Source organism: Struthio camelus, chromosome 5 (genome assembly GCF_040807025.1).
Source record: "Struthio camelus isolate bStrCam1 chromosome 5, bStrCam1.hap1, whole genome shotgun sequence".
NCBI lineage: Eukaryota > Metazoa > Chordata > Aves > Struthioniformes > Struthionidae > Struthio > Struthio camelus.
In genome coordinates, this window is record NC_090946.1 from 31,199,062 (window position 1) to 31,225,581 (window position 26,520).

General features: G+C 37.1%; 1 protein-coding gene across 2 annotated transcripts in view; it reads right to left on the minus strand.

Annotated features, from left to right (window-relative positions):
• The window catches only part of NELL1 (neural EGFL like 1), a 290,897-nt gene that overhangs the window by 186,674 nt on the left and 77,703 nt on the right, over nt 1-26,520 (minus strand). For both annotated transcript variants that reach the window (XM_068945356.1, XM_068945355.1), the window contains exons 11-12: nt 24,429-24,528; nt 15,414-15,542 (exon numbers count right to left, since the gene is read on the minus strand). In XM_068945356.1, coding sequence (XP_068801457.1) covers nt 15,414-15,542; nt 24,429-24,528 — 229 coding nt within the window. The remainder of the gene's footprint in view (nt 1-15,413; nt 15,543-24,428; nt 24,529-26,520) is intronic.

Below are 26,520 nucleotides of genomic sequence, written 5' to 3' on the forward strand. Positions count from 1 at the left end.
CTTTATTGCAAATGTATCGCTTTTCCCTCCAGATTCCCATTTCTCTTCTCCTGCAGTTTTTCTAACTTGGGCACTTTCTAGCTGTCTCAGGTTTTCCCAGTGTCATCAGTTCCTGAGAATCTAATATGCCTGCTGATTTCACAGGGGTCAGATTAGGGCCTGTGAAGACAATGAGTGTGAATTTCTTTCCTTTAGTAATAACAATACAGGGAGAGTTCTCAAGTCAGTCACTTTAGAATTAATTAAAATACAGGAGAGACTACCAGGGAATGATTTATATTCAAAGGGCATTATGGCTAACACTCAAATGTTTACAAAATCAATGGGAGCCCAGCACAAAACAGATATAGCTCATGGGAATTCATATTGATTAGATTCCTGTGTAGTCCAAGATACAGCTCTCTTTTCCATGATCCTCATTAGTTCATTTCAAGATTTATGTGAATTGCAAAATAGATGTAACTAAGCTCCACAGTTATTTATTCTGTGTTAACTAAGAAAAAAATAATTCTACTCACCTGAAACGGAAATTCACTTGTTCCCAAATCTTTAACAAGAGAGGATGTTTCAGTCTACCTCCACATTCATCATCAGTTGCACATTAATGAATATCCAATAGTGCCAATACTAACTAAGAAACAACTGACAGCATCTGTTAGCACTCAAATAGAGGTGAGCTGCCACTCTCTCCCTACACCCGCAACACAAAAGCAGCTACTCCAACCGACCTACGCAAAATATGTGGCTTTCTGCACTAACAAAAGCCATACATCTTCCTACAAACCAATGTTTTGTAGCCTTTTATGTAGGATAGCACCGACAGTAAAAACAAAAACAGCAAGGTGCGAACTACTAGAAGGTATGTTGGTGCCTTGTTCCCATTGTGTTGTCAAGCCTCAGCTGCCTGCCAGCCAGGAAGATGTGTCATGTTTTACTCAAATTTGATATTACTGTTGGTACAGAAAAATCATTAGATGAAAACCACACATAGTGGCAGCACCAGACTCAGAATTGATTCTTGCAGAAAAGGAAGGCTGGAAATAGTGCTTTACATTCTTTTACAAACTGAATGCACTTCAGATTGCTGCTGACCTTTTCACAACAGCATTGATTCAGCTAGCTAGACTGAAAGCCAAAAAGCAAATAAAGTCACCTAAGGGGTAACAGGTTAAAGCAAGCTGCAGAACAGAGCAGAAGCCCTGACCTTCAAAGGTTAATGTCACTTGTGCCCAAATAAATGAAGGACGCTTGTCGTTACGAATGTAGCTTTTCTTAGATAGAAATTATAATTCCAATAAGGCAGACTGCTTAGCTGAAAAACATGCATGAACCTGGCATCTTTAAGAGTCTGAATAGGCCTAAAGGTTGCTTACCTGGATACCAATATCTAGCAATGATTATGATCTTCCCAGTACACTAGCCCAATTTTCCACTCTTCCAGTTAAGCTACCATACAAGTCTATGTAAGCATTGCTAAATTATTCCTGTTTTACATTTAAAAAAAAAAAAAAACTCACAATGGAAAAAAATTACCCTACTCCAGTGGGAAGGATGTGCTTCACGCAAAGAAAATAATCAGCCAGTCCCCACCCACTCCTGGAAATGGGAATGTATTAGAAAATTTCATGCGGTCATGGGATCCCTACTGCCCAAATATCACCCTATGGTCTTTAAAACACTTTGGATAGGAAGAAATATAAGTCAGCCAGCAGTATAGTCATGACACTGCAAGCAGTCAACTTCGAGGCAACTGCACAAAACTGAGTTTTACTGCCCTATGGATGCTGGACTGGGAAGCAAATAAAAGACCTGAGCGCTCTGCTACCGAGGAGACAGGAAAAGCGGGAAAAGCAACAGCAGCTTGAACATCCGCCGCAATGACAGGCAATACTTCATAATCTCTCCCCTTGGCAGCAGAAGCATGAGCATTGCTAAGGCTTGTTTCTCCAGGCTCCAGCATACACAAAGCAGAGAGTAAGCACGTGGCCAAATTGCCACAACACAGGTTTGCTGCCCCAGGATACTGCCCACTTTTCCTGTGCCTAAAGCCAGTCCTGAGGCCATAAATTTTCAGTGCAAACCTTTGCAAACTAGACCTTGTCTCCTTTTCCAAAGCATGAGGTGGTTCTGAGCTAGCAGTTACTCACATTTCTGTCTGAAGATGCTCCTGTGTATTCTCGTAATTATCTCAGCACTAATAGCTAACAATAGGTACAGATGCATTCTCTGGTGAAAGCTTGAAGGGAAAATATGAATCATAAAAAATGGAGACAAAATAATGAAGATGAGAGGTAAACAACCCAAAGGAAGATGAGAGATAAAAAAAGGAGTTTGCATTTCAGGGGGAAGGGTTTTGTTTGTTTCCTTGTTTTTACTTAAATGACTGTGGCATGTTAAGCAAAACAGAAACATATTTAAAGATATCAGACCACGGGGGAAAAAAAGAATTAAAACTGAGAATAAGTAAACCTAACTTACATTTAATATAGCCAATTACAGTCAATTTCCAAGCACTTTAAGTCTGTAAGTAAAAGAAAACCATTTGCTACTGCTGAAATGCAGTGCTCACTACAGAGACAACTTGCAGCAGTGCAAGGCATACAGCTTCTGTGAGAGAGTTCACGACAAGATATAAAAAGAGCAAAATCTTCAACTGTACCAACCAAAAGCATTTTAGGTTAATGAAATGCAATTAATCAGAAACTTGGGCAAAGCACTTTCAACAGCAAGAAGGAAAATGGTGATGTCTAATTAGAAGTGGAAGGAGGAAACTATAACAAATAAAAGAAAAAAGTTCTAGAGTAACCATAATAAGTGTATTCCAAAATTTAGCCTTTAGATAGGAAGGACAGATATACTAACTGGAGAAATGGAAAAGTATCTTACTGGAAAAAATTTTTTCCAGTATTTACAAATTAAGGGTCAGCAGGTACAAAGTAGTAGATGTCGTAAAAAATGCAAGTTTTTGGAAAAATCTTTCAAAGGCACCTATCTATCTAAATCAATTTGCTTTCTTTTTGTCTAAACTTCAGACTTAGTCTTCAGACTAAGAGGAATTATCTGTCTAAAAATTAAATATGCTCACATGCACTTTTTTTTTTTTAGAATGCCTAAATAACATTGTCTAGCAATAACATTAGGTCGATAAAAGTGAGGGAAAAAACCCCATTTCTTACTATATAAGCAGTTTGCTTGCTTTTCTACACTTACTTCAGTTTATTTTCTAACATAATTGTGCTACTAATGACCTTCATGCAGTGAAGCTCCCAGTGCCCCAGAAGGACAATGGAAGATTTCATTAGCACTATTAGCAGAGTTTCCAGACAGCAACCTGAAACACAGAAACCTGCACAGAGATATACAGGGAGGTAGACAGGTCCTATATCCCTGAAGACCTAGGTCTTCCTTTTCTTATTAGGACAATGTAAATGGATTAACCAGTTTCACTGTCAGTTTTTAGATCAAATACAGTTTCACATGCAACACAATAATACAAGGATAAGTTTTTCCTTTTCTTTATTAACTTTATAAAGAGTTCTCCATAAAGGAATTACACTGAAAAACAGGGAATTGTTTATTATTTGAAGATAAAATTTAATGCAAATTATATAAAGGAAATACGTTTCCAAATGTCAGCTGTGAGTAGAAATGGATACCTTAAAATTGCTATACACCAGAATAGCTCTACTACACCTGGGTTATGTCAGAAGCTCAGTCTCTCCTAATAAATTCAGAATAGTTTACACTTAATACAGATTCAAGTTTGTACAATCAATACACAACTAGATTCCAAACTAATCTGAAAGAAGCCATATTATTGTATTAGGAGAAATACCAGGAAAGGATATAAATATACATACTGAAATCCAAAAAGGGGGAGGGGGGAGTAGAGAGTTTACCATATAGCAAGGCCCTAGGTTAGCAATAACTTCCTTTTACAATAATTCCTTAACTTCTGCACTTTGTTTTTCCTGTGCACTAGCTTTGAATACCCAGAATTATATCAATAAGTGACTACGTCTTGCAGCGAAAATGTGTCACTACAAACTGACATTTGTCATAGATTTAGTCTTGTATTTTTAGAACCAGTTTTTTCCATCTTCCACTGAAAACAAAATATATTCACAAAGAGGCAACAGATAATATTTCTGCAACAGCCTTCAGTTATGTTATTACCAAGGGCAATACACTTTCTATTGAAAATAATAAAGAATAAATATTTTGATGAGAAACTGAATGATTTTTCCATTTAGTGCTTTTTTGACCAAAGGATAAAAACTTAATTTAATTCAACAGTTTCCAGTTGAAACTAGCTTTATGTTACAGCAAAGACTTAATTTTAAACACATAACTGGTTGACATAAAGGTCTGGTAGATCTCTTTCTCTCTGGATACACCAAGGCTGCTGTATTTGGGACCTGTACTACAGAACTTGGGGCACTGTAATTTTCCCAGATCCCAAAACCTCAGTAGTTTAACAGCATTCTTCCCTAAGATTTATAACATCTAAATAGAAACCCCGAGAAAATGATTTTCTATACACACTTCACTGCCTCCACATTTCCTCAGGACTCAACACTCTCTAGGCTGAGATCAGAGTCCTCCAAGGCTTTGTACGGGTCCTCCTGTGAATCAGGGTTTTTCCCAGGTTCCCAAAACTGGTTAATTTTCTTTTTTTGTTTCAGATTGTAGTAAATCTTGCTGTGGGGAAAAGTGCACATCCTTCCTTCTTCTGACCTGCCCATGACAACCCTAACCCTGCAGTTACCTTCAGGCTGCCTCAGAACTGAATTTGTTGTTCTGCTAGCGTATTTGCAAGCACAGTCCCTGAGGCGGCTAGACGACATAATTTACAAAACGCATTTTCACATGGCCACAGTCAAGCCCAATCAGGCTGTCTACAAACTGGCTGTGAGGACTCCATTTGGACAAGGGATGTTGATGAAGTCTCCAGGAGCTTCCATGCCCCCAAAGCCATTCTTTAAGAGAAAAGAAGAAACAGCTTGAGAATTAAAACTGCACATCAAGTTCCTAAAGTAGCTTATAAATATTTGTAAGTAAAAGTATTTAAAACAAATATTTTTGTTTTCTCATTTGGAGACTTTGACCTATACGAAATAGTTGCCCCTTCTGTGTTCCCAAGCACTGCAAAAGGTAGCCACAGAGAGTCAACAGTATCTAATATCCCTCCAGTGCCCTCAACACAAAATAAATTATAGGATGACAGATAATAGAATCATCAAAAAAATTAAGTTGGAAGGGACCTCCAGAGGACGTCTAGTCCAACCTCCTGTTTAAAGCAGGGCTAACTTCAAAGTTTTATTTACTTGGGACCTGTCTAACCCTATACACACTGTTGCTCAAAAGTGCAACAACTGCCTAGCGTCAGCCAGATTTCATTCCAGAAACATTCCCCAAATCATAGCAACCACGCTAGACAGAGTTGCTCAGTCACACAAAATAAAAGTACTGGTCCATTAAAATTCAATTTCATATAATTCTCAGCATGACATTACACCAAAAGAACTAAAGTAACTCCAGGGGATGGCAAATAATTTCACTTACGCTGTTCCAAGGTTGGGCAGTTGCAATGTGAATTTAAACTATTTCACTTGTAAATATAAAAGCAGTTTTGATAACACAAATAATCCGTCTAGAGGCAAATAGGTCATAAACATTATTTTCCTACAGGCTTCTGAATCTACTTGGAAGAAATTTCAACTTTTTTTGTTTGAAAACTTTCTGTCCACTAGCAAATCCACCTTCTCTGCCTTTCATGTATGCAATTACTCTAGAGGAAGGGGCTGTTTTGTTTTTAATTTTGACTCCTCCACTAGCAGCTCATATACAAGGAGAATGAAGTCTCATTTAAAAGGCCATAAACTCACAAACGCAGGAGACCGATTAAGTGTCTGCTTTTTGATCATATTATAAAAGATGAATTTGAATTCATGCAATGGCTAAGATCATCATTTAAAATAAAATGTCTTTCTCTGTGAAAAGAGTAGACAGGAAAAACATATTATTTGAATTATATCACCAGAAGAAGGGACTTTCACTAGGAAACAGAATTACATACATCAGTGGAAGCCTTAAATTGACACGGCCAAGTAACTGAAGTCTTCAAAAGTAGACTGACAAGTAATATGTAAACTTTAAAACAAACTGGTATCAAGCCACATATTTAGGAGACTGGGGTTTTGTGGAGGTGGTTGTTGTTGCTTTTGCTTGTTTTTTTTTTGTTTTGTTTCTTAAAAGTCTCCACGTGAAGACTTGGGACTGACTGAAACAGTGCCATCAAGGCAGCCTGAGAGGCAGGGATAGTGACCTTGACTGTAACATTCTTAGATTCTTCTCCTGCCCTCCTTTGTTATGGCTTCAACATAGAGAAAAATTCAGTGCATTTGCAATGAATGCAATCATTCACTACCAACAACTGTCCAATTTTCTTAACTTTAGGTAAATCCATTAAGTATTCAGTGTATGTTGTTATGCATATATGTATATACACACATATATATATATACATACACACATCTAGGCAGCACAGAAAATAAAGTTCATTATGGCTTACTATGTTATACAGTGAAAGCTGACTGCAGCCAACATCCTGGGTGGAAGATTTTTTTTGAGAAGATGACAAACAGAAGGATTAGTATTAAAAGCTGATCCAGGAGTCAACAGACACCATTCAAAACTACAGTCATACATCACAGCAACATAGAAGGTTTATACTATACTACATAACGTTAATGTCACCTCCCAAGACATAATACAGCAAAATTAGAACAGCTGCAGTGGAAACACCACATAGGGAAAAAAAATTCCACAACAGACTAACTGATTTTGTACAGCAAGAAACGTATTTGCTGGGGAAACTCAGTGGATTGCTATCCAGCTTTCAGGTCTATATGCAGAACCGTGTTTACTACTTATTCTGCTTAAACCGCTTGTATACAAAAGTCCCATTGATTTTTACTAATCAGCACAGTTATTTACATATAGGAAGCATTTAGTCAAAGGTTTAAACATTTGGGCTGTTTTATGAAGCTCATCTTCAATACTGTAACAGAAGCCCTCTTCTGCTACAAAAGACCTTCCAGCTCCCATACACTTGCAAGAGAAATAAGGGTGTTTTAATTCTGTGTTTCCTTAAAGCATACTGATAGTGAGGGTCTTTGTATTTGGAACTAAATCATTAATCTTAAATAGCTAATTTTTCCTGACTTCTGCAAGGAGAGAAGATTACACCTTTTTCCTCTAACTTCTGCAAATTTTTTTCTATATGGCTTTTGCAAAACAAGCACTTTCTCAAACACCCATGTAAATACCTTTGGAACTGAATTTTTCAACATATTTATGCATCTGCCTTTCTGTAAAGAATTTTCTGATTACATCTGATATAATTAAGTCCAAATGAAAAGAAAGAGAAAGCATTAAAGGACATAGAGCCTAGGAGACACTTACATTTACAAGGAAATTAAATGTGGTTTTAGCTTGAAAATAACTAGCAGCAGAATCCTGAGGTTCAAGGTTTATTTGCTCTCAGGTTCAGAGCTTGACAACCTATTTACGTAAGTTAACCAATTCAGCAGTGCTATCTTATTACTTCCTAGGTAACAATATCGCTCTACAAACTTAAGAAAATTTTAAGAATAGGATCTCCTGCCTTATGAACCCAAATGCTGAGATGAGTGCTAAATTGCAGAGCTCAAAATCAAAATAAATAAAACAGGCAAAAAAAAAAAAAGTATTAGTACTCGAATTTTGTTAAGTAAGTGAGATACAAAGCTTCATCTAATCTGTCCTTAGGGGTCTGGGCCAGGGAGCAGAGCTTCCTGACGCAGTCCCACTGTGTCAAAGACGTTTCTAACCCTGATCAAGTTGCCCGGTCCCAGCTCTCATGCTGCCTTGCAGCACGCAGTACCCAGCTGTGGTAGAAGGGAGACCGCACACTAAGGAAGCATAAACTACACGAGACCACCCCATGCCGGTACGGCACATCAGACAGACAGTCTGTCAGGTTGGCCCATGCTGCGTGCTTGGGTTCATGCTAAGGGGCAAATGAGCACTCAGTTTTCTCCCCAGAGCTTTCATGCTTATCTCACATTCTAGCTCGAGCCCTAACAGGATCAGTCTCAGGGTTGGGATTAAAGGCAGCACTGATGAGCATAACCAGATTATGCAGATCTGTCCTTGGCTGTGCAGCAAACTGCTATCGGGACACAATCTAAATTTCCTGGATCCCAGTAAAACGTTTCATCCATAAAACATCCCAGAAGTCTACTGCGAAGCAAAAAAATATATTTTGTTGGCATTTGAATAGAAACTGTTTTATAGCCAAGGTATTGCATTAAAATAAGTAAAAGCCTATCGCTACTAAAAGAGAAAAAAAATATTCTGTAGGTACTGGAAGATGCTTTAAATTTTAGGAAATTCTCTTCTGTACCACACCTAATAACTTAAAAATTACTAGTAAATGACTTAAGAGAATGACACAATGCTCAAAACATGAAAAAACATAAAGAAGTCAAACAAGTGCTATTGTGTAATTGTGATCATATTTTAACAGAACAGATCCTCTAGAAGAAAGCAATAATCCCAGAAACCGAGCTTAGATTTCACAGGAGATACTCTATGAAATGTTACTAAATATGTATTCAACAACTTTTACTCCTGAATTAATAATTTACTATGCATATTTGTCTGCACAAAAATATCAATAAATCAAATATTGTCAGTAGTTTTAAAAAGCATGAACACATAGAAAGTAATAAATATGGTAGACTGTCCTTGTATCCCAAACCTTCTAGCTCAGAATTGTTAATTTCTCAAGTATAGTAGTTGTGGTGGAACGAAATACAAAAGACAAGTTTAATTCTGCAAAATGCAGTTCTGCCTTGTTGGTGGCACTGTACCATAAGATAAGAAGGGTTGCTCCGCAATTTAAGTTGCTATGAGTTTTAGGAACATTAGCTGCTTACAGTCTCATATTGCCATGTTGACTTTCACCGTCCTTCAGCAGTTGTGTTGTCTTGAACACAGCTACTTGCAGAGAAAGCTGATCCTCACTACAACTAAGGGTGGCCAAATCTAATCCTTACGAGGTATATTTTGCAAACGCAATTGTAGACCTTCATGTGATAAACTATGAAAGATTTAGAAGCCCCAGAAAAGCTTTCTATTTTCATTCACAGATGTAATTCTAGGACAACAAAATAAATTCAGACACTCTTTGATCTTATTGAGGGCCTGCTGACTCTACAGTCTTTTACTTAATACTAAAAGCGAAATGCAGCCTTCCTTGATGCTATGGCAGACTTTTGACATCGGCAGACTCTGCCTCTGCTGGAGGCGAGCACCTGCCCGATCATACCACTGAGCGGCTTTGTGCCAGCTCTGCCACGAAACCCCAAAAAGCTGACTTGAATCAACTACTTAAAGCCTGAAGAGAGGGTTTTATAACATTCAGTTTTGGCCTCTTGAATGGGACTGTAAAATGTACCATCAGTTTGTTTCCAGCTTTGTGACTTAATGAGCTCTGCCACAACCTAGACAGAAATTATCAACTTCTTTCATATCTTCAGCTGAAAAAAACCCTAAAACCCCAGACGGCATGGGAGATATTTGGATTTTTTTTCATTACTGTGGCCTGGAGGGAGAACAAAGAGCCTGGAGTTCACAGTGCCAATTCATCCTGCCTGTGCCATCCCATAATCCAAGCAAGATTTAACTGGTGTTATGATTAACATTGTAATTGCTAAAAATTAACATTCATAATAAGAATAAACAAAAATAAACTACTACCATTTCACATGTTAGAAGATATATTCAAAAGTGTGCAGTGGTTTGATAAATTGTGGACATACATAGGAAATATTGCCAACGAACTTTAATACATTTAGACTCCTTAGTAAAATTACACAGTATTACCTATACAAATTCAGCTTCTATGCCTATAATTCTGGCCCATAATTTGAAAAGTTTTACAGTTTGAATGGACAGAGAGAGTTCTTTTGGTATATCAGTGACACACTGCTGAATACAAAAAGTCATTGAGTTAAAGAGAGGGTGAATCCAGTCAACAAGAGAAGCCAGTTGGACTTGGAAGGTTTCCCATTAGTCCTCTAATTTAGATCCACCTATTAAGAAACAGGAAAGAAGGCAGGAGAGAAAGATCATTCTTTTTGAAACTCTTCTGTATGCAGTGAGTCACAAGGGACTGATCATCTTAATAGGAACAAGAGGTCAATAACATGTTTAAGTCTCTATGGTATCTAATTTTTTACTTACCCTTAATTTTATGATTATGATCTTATGTGTAGAGGAACACAATAAGCAAGGAAGAGGTCATGATATAGCATGTGCTCAAGTCTGGACAACCATCAATTTTCAGGATTAAGTATTTAGTAAATGATTCACTGCACAGCTAGATAAGTGGTCCAAAAGGTAATAAAGGCTTTAAAACCGAGAATGAAATTGTCTTACCTCTAAGGCTGTCTTTTTTCAGAGAATATCCAATTAAATCTATCTCATCATCTCTTTTCTACACCTCTTTCCTATTTTCTAGTTTCAAAAATATTCTCTAGGAGATAGACTATCAGAGATTAAACAGAGTTCACACTCAGGTACAAAAAGTTTGTACACATTCGACTTCTGTAAGTGCATTTTATTGTTATGCTGAACCACAGGCATTACAGGACTAGTTAACTGACTCTCTTAAGAGAAAACGAAGTTATACAGAAAATAGCATTACATTATTCTCTGGGGAGTCAGCCAATAATTGTTGGAAGTATCAGACAGATTGGATTGATGGAGATACCGATAGGAAAATGAATTATACAACAGAAGACAGGAACTCTGTCAACTAAGGATGCTCCTGGGATGTTTTGTTGCCACTCAGTTAAGCAAAGTGAAAAAGATTCCCTTGATGAAGATTACAAGAATCACTTTATTCATCTCTATAGCACTTCCCCCAAAGCTGCAAGTCTTGGAAAATCATTATAACGCTTCCTTATACTACAAAACAAGCAGGTTTTCTGAAAAGCACTTAGTCTTCGGGTAGTATTTCATGGCCTATGTGACATTTATGAAATGAGTAATAATTTTGTAATAACAAATTAAGATAAAATGTTTGAAGTACAGAAAAATAAAGATGCAACAGAACCAAGATCTTTCTGAATGAAAGCCACGCGTGGCTCTGCGGAATGCTGTTAGGACAAAAAAAGGGCAGTGTTTTCATAAAGATTAAGGCATTTAATTCATTAATGCTGCAAGCTGAGGTAAGAGCCATAAGATGAGCTCAAAGGTCAGGTCATATAAGAAAACTAGTTATGCTGCCTGAATTAATATCACCGAAATATATTGCTCACAGAACTTCCTATCATGTCATTATTAACCTATGAAACTTTGTCAAAAAAAAAAAAAAGAACAAAAAAAGCCCCACAACAACCAGTACCAGGCATCCTCAACACTATATTTGTCCTCAGAAATGTTGCCCTCTTCTTCAGGGGCAAACAGACTATCTTGGGATATTCCACCCTGACTACTGGCTAACGGGCTACTACTGCCACAGAAGTTTTGTTTATACTCTTGTAAGATACCCTTCTTTGTATACCTGTTCCTAAAAGATCAACACAAATTCACACAGCTTGTTTATATTCTTTAAATCAGAAACTAGAAGACATCCTAGAGAGCATGTGTCATCCAACTTTGGTAAAATAGTGGGGAAAAAAAACCCTATAAAATGGTAATAAAATGAGAACATCAACCTTATAGGCCCACTTTAATCAATGGAAGGGTTTTTCTATATTAAATCCTTTATCAAAGGAATGTTCAGGATGACACTGGTTGACCAGAGGGCAAAAATTATACTTTTGCGCAGCATGACAAGGTAGCTTGCCATATGTTACTGTATTCTTTTTACTAGCTGTTTTCTTGTGGGGTAGGTAGTTCCATGTGAAGGACAAGGTTAATACTAACTTTCTTGTCTGATGCACTTCCCCCCCCCCCCAAACAAAAACTAACTAACTTTAGGTCCAGATTCATCCCAAGTATTATGTTCTGTAAAGTCAAGAGTACTACAGCTCTCCCTCCGAGGCCAGGGAGAGGAGACACGCATTTATCTTAACTGGGAGATTCATCCCACTTCAGATCTAAACAGCTTTCATAGTGAATCTGAGCCCAACAGCAATTAGATGATAATCATGTTTGCACCAGTATAACAACTTTGCTGGCTGTTAATATCTCAAGCTAGAAAGCAGTAAAGAGAAATATTTGGGCGGGGGGGGAGGGAAGTGATTCTGCTTTTGCTCTTCACTGTGAAATATACAGCTGAATCCCACCGACTTCTTCACAGAAGACACGGTCATTTGCCTCTTAGCATCTAGAAAGTGAGGATAATCATGCTAGTGAGAAGCCTAACTTTCAACTGACTTGGCCCGAGTTTTCCAATTTCATCTTTGAGCTTCAGATTCTCCATTTGCCAACACTTTCCTGTCTCACATCTCTCAGATGTACAACACAGGCAAATGTCCAAAAAAACAACTGTTTTGTTTTTAAATGAGACATTTTGCTTTAATTGAACATGGAGAATCTTCAGTTATCTCCTTCATTCATTATAAGCTTTGTTTGTTTCAAAAATGTGTTATTCCAAAAAAGGTACTTGTATAGTGAGCAGTTATCCTGGACATATGTTGTAACATGATGAGCGGCTATCTACTTGACAAACAGTTGAAAATGAACTATTTTTCATTCTCAGAATTATTTTTATTTATTGAATAAATTTGTTGATCCCAAATCTGACAGACCTTAGAAACTTTTTATTTTTTTCCATAACACAAATATGAAAATAAAATGCTAAAAGAAAATACACAGATACATGTAAAAATAGCAAAAAAGACTCAAACACAATTCTTCAGAAATCCTACAGTATCAAAATAACAACATAAGCTCCAACAGTGCAGCAGGATAAAACTGTGTCAATAAGAGTCAGTAGAAATAACAGTAAAAACACAGGGAAGGTAAACTAATATCATATATTAAAATTCACATACACAAGTATTTCAAATGTGTTGGAAGAGATGAGAAATCTGCAAAGCCCCGAGTCAATGATCCAAAATATTTTGAACTTAGGTGCCACTTACCAGCATATGTCACGCATATGAAATAGTTTAACTTCACTGTCTCAAAGGAAATAGTAATCTTACGTGCCATTTAAGTTTAAAGGCTTAGGAATGACAAAGATGAATTGAAAGCTATAGCTGAGACTCCTAAGATATTTTCTGTGCTTCTATAGGTTTGTGCTTCAGTCTGTTCAGGTGTTTTGTGTATTTAATTCTTACACAGGACATACAGAAACCCGAAACTCAGCAAAAAAACCCTTAAACTTATACCAACAGCCTGCCAAATTCTGTTGTCAGATGCATGTCTGTACCTTGATTTAAATCACAGCTTCGACAAGCATTTGAGAATGCTATACAGACAACTAGGAAACGACTCTATTTAGTAGATTGAACATAGATGAGAGAAAATGAGACTAGAGGCGCAAATGCAGTTTTGCAGAAAGCTGTTTCTGTGGGTGGTGAGGAGCGGAGGGTGGGGAGGTAACAGGAAAGAAGTCACCTCTCGACCAATCAGTTTGTCAGTCTGTAGTTCCCCTTGCCAAAGGGTTCTCTCTTCTCTAAGCAATCGCCTAAAACTACTCTCCATCTAGCAATTTCATAACCTATTAACATTTATAAATTCTCTTTCCCTTATCTAGCCCATGTTCTCAGGCAGAAACACAAGCTAGAACAAGTTCTGTTGCCTCCTATGTCATCCACACTGACAGAAGTCAGGGCCTTGATTTGCCCTGCAAAAATTCATTGCAGCACAGATGTTATAATTTCAATTATTTTGTGCAAAAAAACCCTCTTTTTCCCCTCCCATCACTACCATCCATGTACTGCCAACATCTCCAAAATATTTGCGCCAAGATGTTTCAAGTTTCTGCCATAGAGGAAAAAAAAGAGAATCTGCTACAAGGTTAAAAAACACTAAAACTTGAAGAAAGTCATTTTCAGAATGGGATTCTATTTTTATTTTATTTAAAATAGCAAAAAAAGACCAAATGCTGGATTCTGAATCACACCTGAGAGAGAGAGTCTTATTACTGTCTTTTAATTTCCCCGAGTAGTCCTTGCAATATCTACGCAGCAGCTCTTCTCACAGCTTTTTTTTTGTACAGACAAGTTTCTCAATAAACAGTATGTCTGTTGCCTACCTTCAGAAGAAAATGTGTAAACTGTTTTCCCAGTCCTTGAAAGTCCATATGTACAACCATCAATTTTTGTTTGCAGAGATTGACAAAATGCCATAAAATTTATAATTACAGTTTATTGAATAGCTTTATAAACTCTTATTTAAAGCAACATTGTTCACTTGAACATACTAATAAGTTTTTTTTTTTTTTAATGAAAGTGAGATCATTTAAACCAATTCATGCATGTCTGGTTTTTATTCTCTTGTCTTATCTTCCTGTACTTCCAGTATATTTTAACAGCTTGTCAAAAATGTCATCTCTCTTCCATCACCAGTACTGCTAGGAAGGAGAATCTGAGGAAATGTTTTTATAAAGTAGTGCAAAAATGTCCTAAGTCGGCCAAAAGATTAGATATTACAACCTGATATAGTAGGGCGTTAAACGATCTCACAAAGCAAAGGTAGAAAGAAATGTGGAGTATGTTAATTCACCAATTTTGTTTTTAATAAGTAAATTATAGCTACTAATAACGGCAAGCTATAGAAAACAGGGAAATACTGAGAGAAAAAAAAAAGAGAGAGAAATAATGCCATAGTACATTCTTCTCTGTGATGAAGTAATACATTATCAGAAGTACCTCAACTACACTCTTCTCAGAAATAGGTCTCTTCTGTATAATAGGAAGACCATTTCAGAAAAGTACCTGGCCCACAGAAGCACTTGAGCACCTGCAGTATTGCAGATCACCATTTCTATATCCAGCCTCAATAAACCTTCATACTTAGCTTTCTAACAAATGCTACCAGAATTCCGACTTCGTAAGTTAATGCATGTTATACAGATGTTCTTCTCTAAAAAATATCTTACAAGGTAGGTACTACTGTCTGAAAAACGGTACCTTGAAAATCATAACGACAGCACAGCCATGGCATACCAAGGCAAGACCACAACAGCAAAGTTGGCCCATAGACAAGTAAACTGAATAGTTCAGCACCGTCTCTACCTTTCTGGTAATCTCAAATTGTGTATTTTTAAAGAAAAAGGGCCCTTACGAAACACACCATCAAAAAAACTGAGCTTTGCAATGTAATTCATTCTTCAATTATTTAACTTATTTAATACTATGTTTCCGAGTAGGTTAAGGGGACAGGTCTTTGAATACTTTGTTTACCTTCACAAGATGCAGAGTCCCCTTGGACAGAGAGATAACCATTCTTGCATTCACACGTAGCTTTTGTGTTCCAGTTTTTGCATTCTGAATTTTCACCACATCTGTGTCCCTCTGCACAGAAGTTATGTCCTGAAATACGAGCAACATGCAACCAGGTATTAAAACATGTTTATTTCAGATATTCAAAATATAGTATTTATATTGACTGTATTACTCTCTGAATACCTTTGGCATGCTGCTTTCCAGAAATTCTCTCTCTCTCCAGCCTACTGCACACGAGCATTTCAGTTTCTTCTATCAAGTCATTCTTAGTAACGCCATTTTGTTTAAAAATGCACATTTTGTATTTGCATGACTGATTTTTAGTCAGGAGAAAAGTTTCCTATTTCCTCAAAGCAGGAAGCTTTGCCAATATATAAGTCTTCTACTGAACCTACCCAGGATAAAACGTTACCTTAGTCTTGACTACCATAAAGTATAATACCAGCTTACACCAAAAAGTTTCATATTTAAAAAACCCTTCACAACTCTCTAATTATGCATAATCAAGCACGTGCTTTAGAGCAGAATAGGCAAAAATGAAAAGCACCATTAGAACAAAACTACACTGATAATCAAGACAACTTCATACACTGCTTTGTAATTGTAACGTGAAAAAACTAACTTAATCGTTTCTACAGTCTAAAACTAATCTAAAAAACATGCATCACATTCTGCAGAGGGGAATTTTTACTAATCTCTCATTTTTCCTTGACACAAATTCTTAGCGTTTTCTTTGTGAAATTACTTCTATCCCATACGTTATTTCTAAAAACGTGATGAAATTTCCCACTTCCTTCTACAAAGCCACAGCTGACTGAAGTTCTTTCTCCTTGATTTTCAACATTTCTCAAGCCTATCTCGAAATCTCTCCTTGCTGAAGTCCAAAGGTGAAAGTAATAGCAACTTTATACCTTTAAAGGTGTTCCACCAGAAGTACTGTAAGAGAGAACAGTACCTGCCAGAATTTGAGAACAGTAATTTTTAATTAGTGCCTTTTTTGATTAATTAATTTCCAGGAGTCAATTTCTATTTACTTAAGATTAATATAAACAATCATAGATAAACTTGATTTTCATCATTCTTAATCTTTCTGGATTTTTCTCCTTCTCCAAAAGTGGGAAGTTCTTTTGTTGCTGCTATTTTATCGTTTTTTGGTGACTCAAAAATTTACAGGCATGACTTTGAACTATGCATACCAGAAATGTTGGCATAACATCAGCTACATGTATTCCAATTTGCACTTCTATGAATATACAAGTACAGTTTTTGCCAATTTTGGTCATAAAGGACCAGAGTAAAAGTTCTAGTTCACTGATCCTAAAGCTTTCTAAAATCACTTAAAGACAGCTAAGAAAAAGATGACCTGGACTTCTAAGGTCTAAATGCCAGGCTCAGATCTTTGTTCATACTCTTTGCTTTGACATTTAGGGAACTTCTGAAAACTTGAGCTCATGTTAAATGTAATTTTCACCTAAGGCAAGCAAATTTTCATAGGGCTATCACTGAAGTTCAAGATATGGGGGGGTTCCCCCCCCCCCTTTTTTTTGTTTAAATACACACTTCAGTCATCTATTAATTTAAAATCTGTTTTGTCATTTTAGGACACTCCAGCTTTCTAAGCCTTACTAAGACCACTCATCTAGCTTTCGGTTACAAGTCATTTTTTCTCAGTGTCAACACACAACTCTACACTTAAAACTTCAGAACAATTTTTACTAACAATCAAGGTATCTTCCTTGTGCTCAGTTAGCTTGTTCTTTCACTGTAATCCAACTTGCCCCCCCCCCCCCCCCCAAAAAAAAAAACGCTCCATATCTTTAGGTCTTTTTTGTCTCCTTTAATGAAAACTGCAGATATCCTTTCTAGTCTTCGCTCGTTTCAGAGTTTGGTAAAAACCACTGAAGTATTCCAGATATAGCCTTATCGAGCCTGGGTACGTTTCACACTGGTAAAAAAGGGTGCAGTTCCACTGCCTTTAGCCATTTATGCTATCACAGTATTTGACTTTTCATTTTTGCCTTTATAATTATAATTGAAACTGAACACTGGAACCCATCTCCCCAAACTTATCCATTCAGCATCTAATTTATACTCTCAGTAGGATTAATATTCATTAGCCTTCTGAATAATATTCTAGAGATGAAGAATTTTATGTATTCTTTGTCACTGCTTCCCCTAAGACTCTGACATCCTAATCTATTTCCTGCTCCTTTAGGATGCTAACTCTTCTTTGAACCCATGTATAGTATTATTTGATTATTATTGTTAGATACTACTACTAAGAGACTCAGTAACATATTAGTATGTTCAGCTAGGCACTATACAAATACCACATGGGAAAATGTTTTAATATAGTGTGAATTGTTATTACCGTCTTTAGATTTGTTACATATACATATCCCACTCTTTCAAACTTGTATAGAGTATTTCATCCGTCGCAGTATGCTCTAGTTAAAATAGTCCTTATAAAATTTTCTGTAGCAAAAAACTTTTATTCTAGGCCGTTTTTAAACCCGTAACTGTATATTTTATCATGTGACTATTATTTACAAAATGGTATTTTCCTTCTTTAAGTGATGGAATTGGTAGACTCCAGCTAAGATGATCATGGAAAATTTAACACATACTGGCAGAAGGGATGACTTCCCAGAATTAATTTCCATCCCAAGTCCTGAATCCCAGATTGATCACCCATCTCTAATGGCACTTTCTCCAAAGAGCAAGCCCTTGATTAGTTTTCCATAGAAGAGCACAGTTCTATGTATTCTGCACTGGTGATCTGCCACCTCTGAAATTCATAAATAGATATGACGACTACCCTAACTATCCTTTTTGTAGCGCTACAGCTGCTGCCTTTTTTTTTTTTTTTTTAAATAATCTGGAAAATTATTAGGGGAAATTGATCCCTTATTATCAAGGCTATTTGAGATGAACTATCTCCATTCAGAATCAAGACTTTTTCTTATATTTTCAAGGTTGAAGTATGTGAAAAGCGCATGGAAGAAAAGAGTAACACTCCAGTTTTGTAACTTAACTATGTGTAATTAGAAGCTCCAAAATAGTTTTTATTGTTCTCATCTCATTAGGAATACAAAATGTTAGAACACCTACCACATCTGTAGATTGCCTTGGCATTCATTTATTATAAAAGACTTGTGAAACACTGTTTCCTACCTTTTAAAACTGTTGACTAAAAGTGACTCAACCTCAATTTCCCACGGCATTTCAGAAAACTTGTTCAATACCTCCGTAAATGGAACGTGGTAAGCCATTTCTGTTAAGAGCATGCATGTTACTTCAATACTGTATGTCACCAAGCTTTTACAAAACAAAGGTAATTTAAAGTTAGCCCGCAGAAAAACGTACATGATGGTATTGAAGAGTAAGGGCTTGCTGAGAATCTACCAGAGCAGGCATACCATTGGATCAGAGGTTCTTGCAAGTGTTTTTCTTATTCAGTGAAGAAGCACATTTAGCATTTCAAAAGAGCTAAGAGGAGCATACCTTAGAAGTATTGTTCTTAACTCTCTTAGACCCCTTCTCCCCAGCTAGGGCTTTGGATGCTAAGAAGTAATAAAGTGCTATGTACTTTATCTTAGTTCATACCGGCCTTGAGTGCTATCGCTATCCCTGCACTTCAGGCAAACAAAGGCCACCTGGTATTTGGACTGTAACATGAAGAAATAACCTACCTATGCTCTCTCCACCTTTAACAGTCTCAACTCAACATCAAACTTAGGCATGTATTTTAATTCATTCCTGCTCAGTAAAACAGTCAGGAACATTTATAGGGCCTACCGGCTGCAAGCATGTTTTCATTTTTGACTAAACAGGGAGGGACCTAATCACTGACTTAAACATCAATCTATTCACAGCCAGTCTATTCATGGGAACAATTACTTATCCCCAACCAAGAAGAATGGAAAAAGAACGCAAACATTTGATTTTTATTAGTTCTTTGCTGTGAAATGGATTATAGGGTTCCCTTAAAATACCTATGCACACAGTAAAACCACTTGCTGATACTGCAGTGTGATCTGAGAATCCCATTCACAGGTGGTAGCTGGCAGAGGGCACACAATCCTGCTGCCCAGGTGAGAACAACAGAACTACTGAGACTTCAGAATATTCAGCAAAGTCTTATCTGAGACAGTCAGCTCCCCTCTAACTATAAGAAAAGGCTTTAGATAAAATCATCACATCCCAGCAAGCCGGCAATTGGAGAGGATTTGACAGAAGCACACGAAGTCTTAAATAGTTTTGATAATTTAAACTAATTTCAGGCCAGCAGAGATGACAAGGCAAGTGAGCATGAATTAAAATTACAGATAAACACATTCAGAACAGATGTCAGAAACCATTTCCCCCACACGTACACATGCAGTCATAAATGTGCACAGCAGCCCTTCAAAGTCATTCAAGACATTCAAGACACAATCAGATAGTACCATGAGGGGAATTAAATATTGAAGAGTGCGTTCAGATTTTTGATGGGCCTGATGACCTCTGTTCCTTCCCTAAACGGTTCTGATGTTACTCTCCTCCTTATCAAGGCAGATGAAATGTTTGCTTCAATTTTTCTTAAGGGTGTATTTGGATCCTCCTTCTTCTGATACTTGACTGCAAAATGACCATTAATAAATGTGCTAAGACAGTTATGAAAAGGTTCGGATTTCATGCTAACAGATGTAAATTATCACTTCTGTAGCATCAGGAGCTGCACTTAGAGGACTTACAGGTCCCAAGTAGGTTATCTAAAATTAAACATTTAGTCCACTTTCAGCCACCTAAACATTGTTCTTAGTTTTCCAAACTTCTCCACACCTTCAGGTCCTAGTTCCCAGAATCCACTTTTCCAGAGCACTATGTGAAGCTGCTTTGTGCTGCAATCTAGTTATTTAAGCAACTAACATGTTTGGTAATTGGGCTTAATTATTGACTGAAGGATGCAAGAACTCATACAAGACTGCCGCTGGAATCAATATATTGTATCCCTATCACTTCACATGTCAACAGTTATGTGCCCCTCTCCCCCATTTTTCTAGAGGTTTCCCGGTAACATCTCTTAAGACTTTCTGTACTTCTTCCAATATCTCTAGCCGTTCACTTCTGAAACTCTAAAAACCTCTACTCACTGGCCGATCAACAAAATACAGTTTCAGCAGTCCACATGTTCACTGCTTCACATGTCAGAGGCTTCTAAAAGGAACACTGGTGATGCTTCCATTAATAGGATTAGCAATGTTCAAAAGGTCCAAGGTAATTTCACCCTCAAAATCATTACAGTTATTGCAGTTCAGCCCCACTCTCACTGCATAAACGTGTAAAGCAAATCTGCAGGACAACTCACAGGAAGAGCCATAAAATTTGCACTAGCAATTATGCCCTTTCATGATCTGAATCAGTTTTTAATGAGTCATGAGCGATGAAGCACTTCGCACAGCTTTTATGCCTTCTGAGACTGTGGTCCCAGAACTCAATGGTTTGACATAAAACAGTAACTTTACAAATTCTTCCAAGCTGCTATATGAATGAAGGCCTTATTACACACTGTTTATTTGTATGCATTAGAATAATGGTACTGCACAGCCTAATAAGCTTATAAAGAAAAGTACTTTGAGGATAAGAGAACACCACCTAAATCCTAAATACTGCTATAACTATGTATAGGAAGTAATTCATATTTATTAACCTCCAGTAAGAAAAACTAAAGAAAACTAAAACCTTGAAATAACTCCTATATCATAGCAATGCACAAGAAGCATTTGATTTCTGAAAAAGCAAAACCCATTTCCACCACTACACAGGGCGAAATGAGAACCAAACCATATTAAAGGATAGCAAATAAAAATTACTTCCTACAGAAAGCAAACAACTCTCACTACTTCATTATTTCTCATATCCTCTCTTTTAAGGAGAGGATGATGGAAGCAGCTAGGGCTGTTGATTCTGCTCTTACATACCGAAACTGTGAGCATAACAATATAAAAATGCTCTCATGAAATTTTATTTGAATCACTCATTCAAAAGAGGAAAAATTCACTCGTTCAAAATCAGAGGAGGAAAACAGTTAAAAGGAATAATAAAACATTTTTATGACACTATATTTTGCATTAGATTTCTTCCTGAGCTATAAAAAAATGTAGTAGGCATGCTGAAGAAAAAATGAACGATTCATCAAAAAAAGTAAAATATATATTACACAAAGATTCTTTGTAAAATTTTACAATTAACTAAAACTTCTGTAAGTCTAAAATAGAGCTTACTAAAGCCACATTATTCTGCTGAAAAGCATAAAATAGCCACATGCTTCAAGCAGACATTTATACCAAAGTACAACAAACTAGCGCATTGTTGAGGAAAGAACCATAGTTGAAGGGCAAAACTAGATACGCTCCAGATAACTAAACATTCAGGGATAGATGCTATATATGGATCTGATAAAGATTCATTCTTGCATTCATGTACATCAGTTCACAAAATACAACTGTTTGCTATTGTACAGAAAAGTTCTTCCATACTACACCTACTTTACTGTACACCTTATATAATCATTTCACTGAAATCTAGAAACTAGGCTTTAGCAGCACGTTTGCTTTTGCTCTATTATAACTGCATGTAGAAAGGTAAGGAAGAAAATGTATAATTTGCTGTTTTACTTTTCTAACCACTTACAAACAATAATGGCCATCTATGACCAGTATTCAGCCCAGTACTTTGCTGACTCACAATTGCAATCCCCATGAGTATCATAGATTTTTTTCTTCTCCTAGCACACCCTATTTTATTTTAGGCATTTACTTATTATTGTGGTAGGTATTACAGAGATCCCTGAAGAGGGTATGGTCTTATACCACAACATAATGAAATTCCCATACTTCTCTCCATGTTTTTTTTTTTCCTTCTGTTGATCCCCCACATTCATCCTCTCATTAAACAGAAATTCATCTGCTGCAGCTAGCAAAGCACAAGCCGCAAGCCTCCTATCCATTCTCAGTTTCATTTTAAAAATGGTATTCTGTAATTTTTACAGAATAGAAAATTCAGTAGGAATTTTCTGTTTCAGCAACTACATACCGAAGAAAGCATACACTGATATCAAAATAAAATCTACCCATCATTGAGTATGCACTGATAAATTTTGCATAGAATTATTGGTCTCATTTAACATTACTGGTTAGTAGTAAATGCTTACTAATGTTCCTGTTAATAACTACAGCTAAAGGCCAATGCAAGGAATTATCTGTGTCATCATACACATCATGTGAAACGTGCACACGAGGTGCAAATGATCCATGTGGGTTTCCAGTAAATGCTCTGATTACTCAGGACTATGTTTACTGGGGTATTTCTTCCTCAGAATTTTTTCTTGGACAATAGAAACTGCATTTAGGCTCTGAAAGAGGTCACTACTGCCCAGAGGGAGCACTCTATCCTATCCCACAAAGGACATGCTGGCACAGAACGGGACCAGAAACCATAGTCTGCTTATCATCCCAAGAGGCACCTGTTTGCATGATAAAACCCACACAATATAACAAACTGCTTATAAATATCAGGTTTTTTACATCAATGTTCTATATATGATAAAATTATATACTACCACTTGGGTTTGCAGGTAACTGAAGCACAAATGCCAACCAGTATATATTCTATTTAAAGAAATAAAAAGCAATTTAGGAGTGCTAATCTATCTGTTTAGAAAGTTGACAAAATTAATCACATCTCTAAGCAAAATTTTGGAAGAAATTTAAAAAGTAAAGATGAAATAGAAGAAGAAGGAGGTACAGTTTAGCAGTCAGCTAATGCAGAACTGAAGTGAAAGTCTGATGTACCGATTTGAAAGCACTGAAAAAAAAAAAAAAATCAAGAGTTCGTAGGGAGCGAGGGTACAATTCCTTCCGTGGCTTTGGGAAACTATCACATGAGTATGCATAATCATGATATTTTATAAATAACAAAAACAGATGTAGGGTATATATCTAAAAAAAGTACTTATCATTAATGGTAATACAGAAATGAACAATTACAGAACTTACCCTTCATCAGTTTTGAAGTTTTCAAATTTCTAATGCTTTTAAGTAATGAAGCTTACTTTTTTCAGTACTGTACTATGTCAAACTGGGCCATCTGTTAAGAAGTATCATTAAGACACCGAGCCCTCTGAGAGAGGGAGAAACAACATTTCCTACTTACTTAAGAAGTTACAGATATTAGTGGAAACTGCTTCAAAAATTGAAGCATATATCCTTAGTCCCTGATCCAGCAAGAAGTCTCAAACGTGCTGGCCCCTGACACCATGCGCGCACGCTCACAAGGCCAAGGCCTTAGTAAATATTTAACTACATGCATACATTTATTCACATGTACTGGCTAAGGAGAGATTCAGAGCCCCTCCTTTGGCATCTACGACGACACTCGGGAGGAATTTACGCACAGGCAAGCGGGTAGACCAGCAGGCCTTCACAACCATCCAAGCCTGGAAACGTCCAACACTCACTTGGCGTGTCTCTTGCTTGAAAATTTCTGAGGTGCATCACTACAGGCTAACACTGTACTCTTAACATTATTACTGCAAATTTAAAATAGGCAGCTCAAAAAACCCTTTACAAAGAGCCTGGCACCCTGCACATCCAGCGCAGTTCCAGGTTCAAGTGACACAAAACATCTCTATTTCAAATAGCTTGCTCCTAATGGGAATTTGCAAGAGATGCTGGCTCCTGTATGCCCTTTCCTCCCCACCTCTTCCTTTCCTCCCTTCTCCACTTTATAATTCAGAGCAATTACAGCTTTGTATCTGATAATTCTTCTACCCAAAGGAATAGCACAGATTGCTTTATGTGAAGGCTAATTATAGACTCAGGCTTATAGAGGTACCTAATATCTCATTAAAAGGAATTGCTTGTTCCACTGTATCCCCCAGTTAAATCAGCGATACATATTCCTTCCAAGCACGCACAGTCTCTGACTTACCTCTGCAAACACTGCAACATTGGCTCTCTGGAAGAACGTGGTCTTTTTCCGAGCAGTTCAATGGAGGACAAGTCTCTGTTACTTTTACTAAAACTCCATTCTGGAAATAAATAACATTAAAAAAAAAAAGACATTGATGAAAATATGTGCAATGGCAAAGACCAGAAAATTTTCAAACTATAACTCCAGCAATCTTTAGTAACAACAGTAGTAAACTGACAGGTAGCAAGCTTAATTCATTTTTTACACCATAACATCAAATTTAAAGTTAATCTACTTGGACATTTCTGTGCCCACAGTTGAAAGAAAAAAAAAAAAAGATAAGAAAAGAATGTTTTCCCTCCGTTTTCCCTCCCTTAATCCGTTTAAGTATTTGAAAGAATTAAAGTATTTCACTCCAGGTTTTTGTTAAAGACAGTCGTTCTGCTTTATGTAAGTCCTAGTTTTACTCTTATAATAATTTCAGATTCTACACACTACACTGATATGTTATTCAACTCAAGTAACTATAGCAGAGAGAAGGCCAACATTTTCAAGTGTCATGCATTGTTCTGCTGTGTACAAATTAGAGGCATCTGCTCTTTAAAAGTGCCGATAACCTGACTTCCAAAAACTAGGTCCTTCAATGGTATGACAGTGCAGAAATCCAATCCTGAGGTACCCAAACCAGAAATTGCTGTGTAAAATGTAAATCTAGGTCAAGGCATTCATATGATTTTGACTTCCTCTGGATTTAGAATAAGACTGTATCAGGGAGGCCTAGCTGCTGGTGTAGAAATTTCTAAAATAATAGACATAGGGGTATCTGGGGAGATTTTCAATCATAATTTTACTCCATCTTCTTCCCATTCAGGAAATCAGCTCAAATTCTGATCCATCATATCCCCAGATTAATAGTTCTCCTGCTTGAATTTTAACATATTGTGCCAAAATAGCCTCTTCTTTTCCCTCCTCCTCCTCCAGCCTTCCATGTACCTTCATTTGCTTCATCAGTTCCGCTTCTTCTAGGGCTATGCCATCACCGCAAACCGGCAAAGGAAGAAGAGACCAACAACCAGTTTTTTCGCTCAGCAGGAGCCACAATAACTATCCCACAGGACTGTCCATACTTAAGTAATCTCATTTTCCTGGAGGCCAAAGGACTGTAAAACTCCACTAAGGAAGCAGGGGACCTGCTGTATTGCCAATACACCTTTTTAAACATAAATCTTGCTCCCACTCTTCCCAAAATGTTTTTCATGACCCCTCAGATCCTGGAATGAAAAGATGGAGTGAGAATTTCTGCTTTCTCAAAGTAAATCAATCACATTTTCTAGCCATCATGAGTGCAGAGAAAAGTTTAAAGTATGGCAGAAACGCATCTGGGGCTAAAAAAGCAGAGCAAAACTAAAATAAAAAGCCAAAATATGTCATTAAACCCACCAATCTCATAATCAGAGAGGTGAGATACATGATTTTGAATATAAAATATTGACAATACCATGTGTTTATCTGGTATGAAGAAACCTCCCTATGTAGGGTTACCCTCACTAGCCACTAGCTTTCATGTCTGCAAGATGCAGTGTTACCCTGTGCTGAAAGTCGACCTCAGGTGCCAGAGCCAGTAGAGATAACATTAGCATAACTCTTTGCCAGCAATTAGCCTCTCCAGAGTGCTACACCAATTCAGCTGTGCTGCTTCAGGCTCCAGGTTTAGCTCTCCCAGCTCTCCTATACAGCTCTACCTGCAGAAATGCCCACTGAGTCTACAAGGTGCAAATGACACACAAGGTGTGAGGCAGCTAGCAGCACTTACAGTTGAAAAGTAAGTTTAGCAGACACAGGGAATGCAAAACTCTGACCATTTTACAATCAGTTCTGGTGACTACCGATAAGATTGCAACCCACAGGTTAAGCAGGGCCAAGCTGTTTCTCTCGCTTCCCAGTTGTACTTCATTGGCAAGTTCTATCAGTTGCTGTCATGAAAAATAAGTAAAAAAACCCCTCACAGGCATCAGTTTTTTTTTTTTTTTAAAGGCTCCCTACGGTATCATATAGCATGCATCTTCTAAGTAAGTACCCACATAAGAACAGTGAAGTTAATGGAGGTATT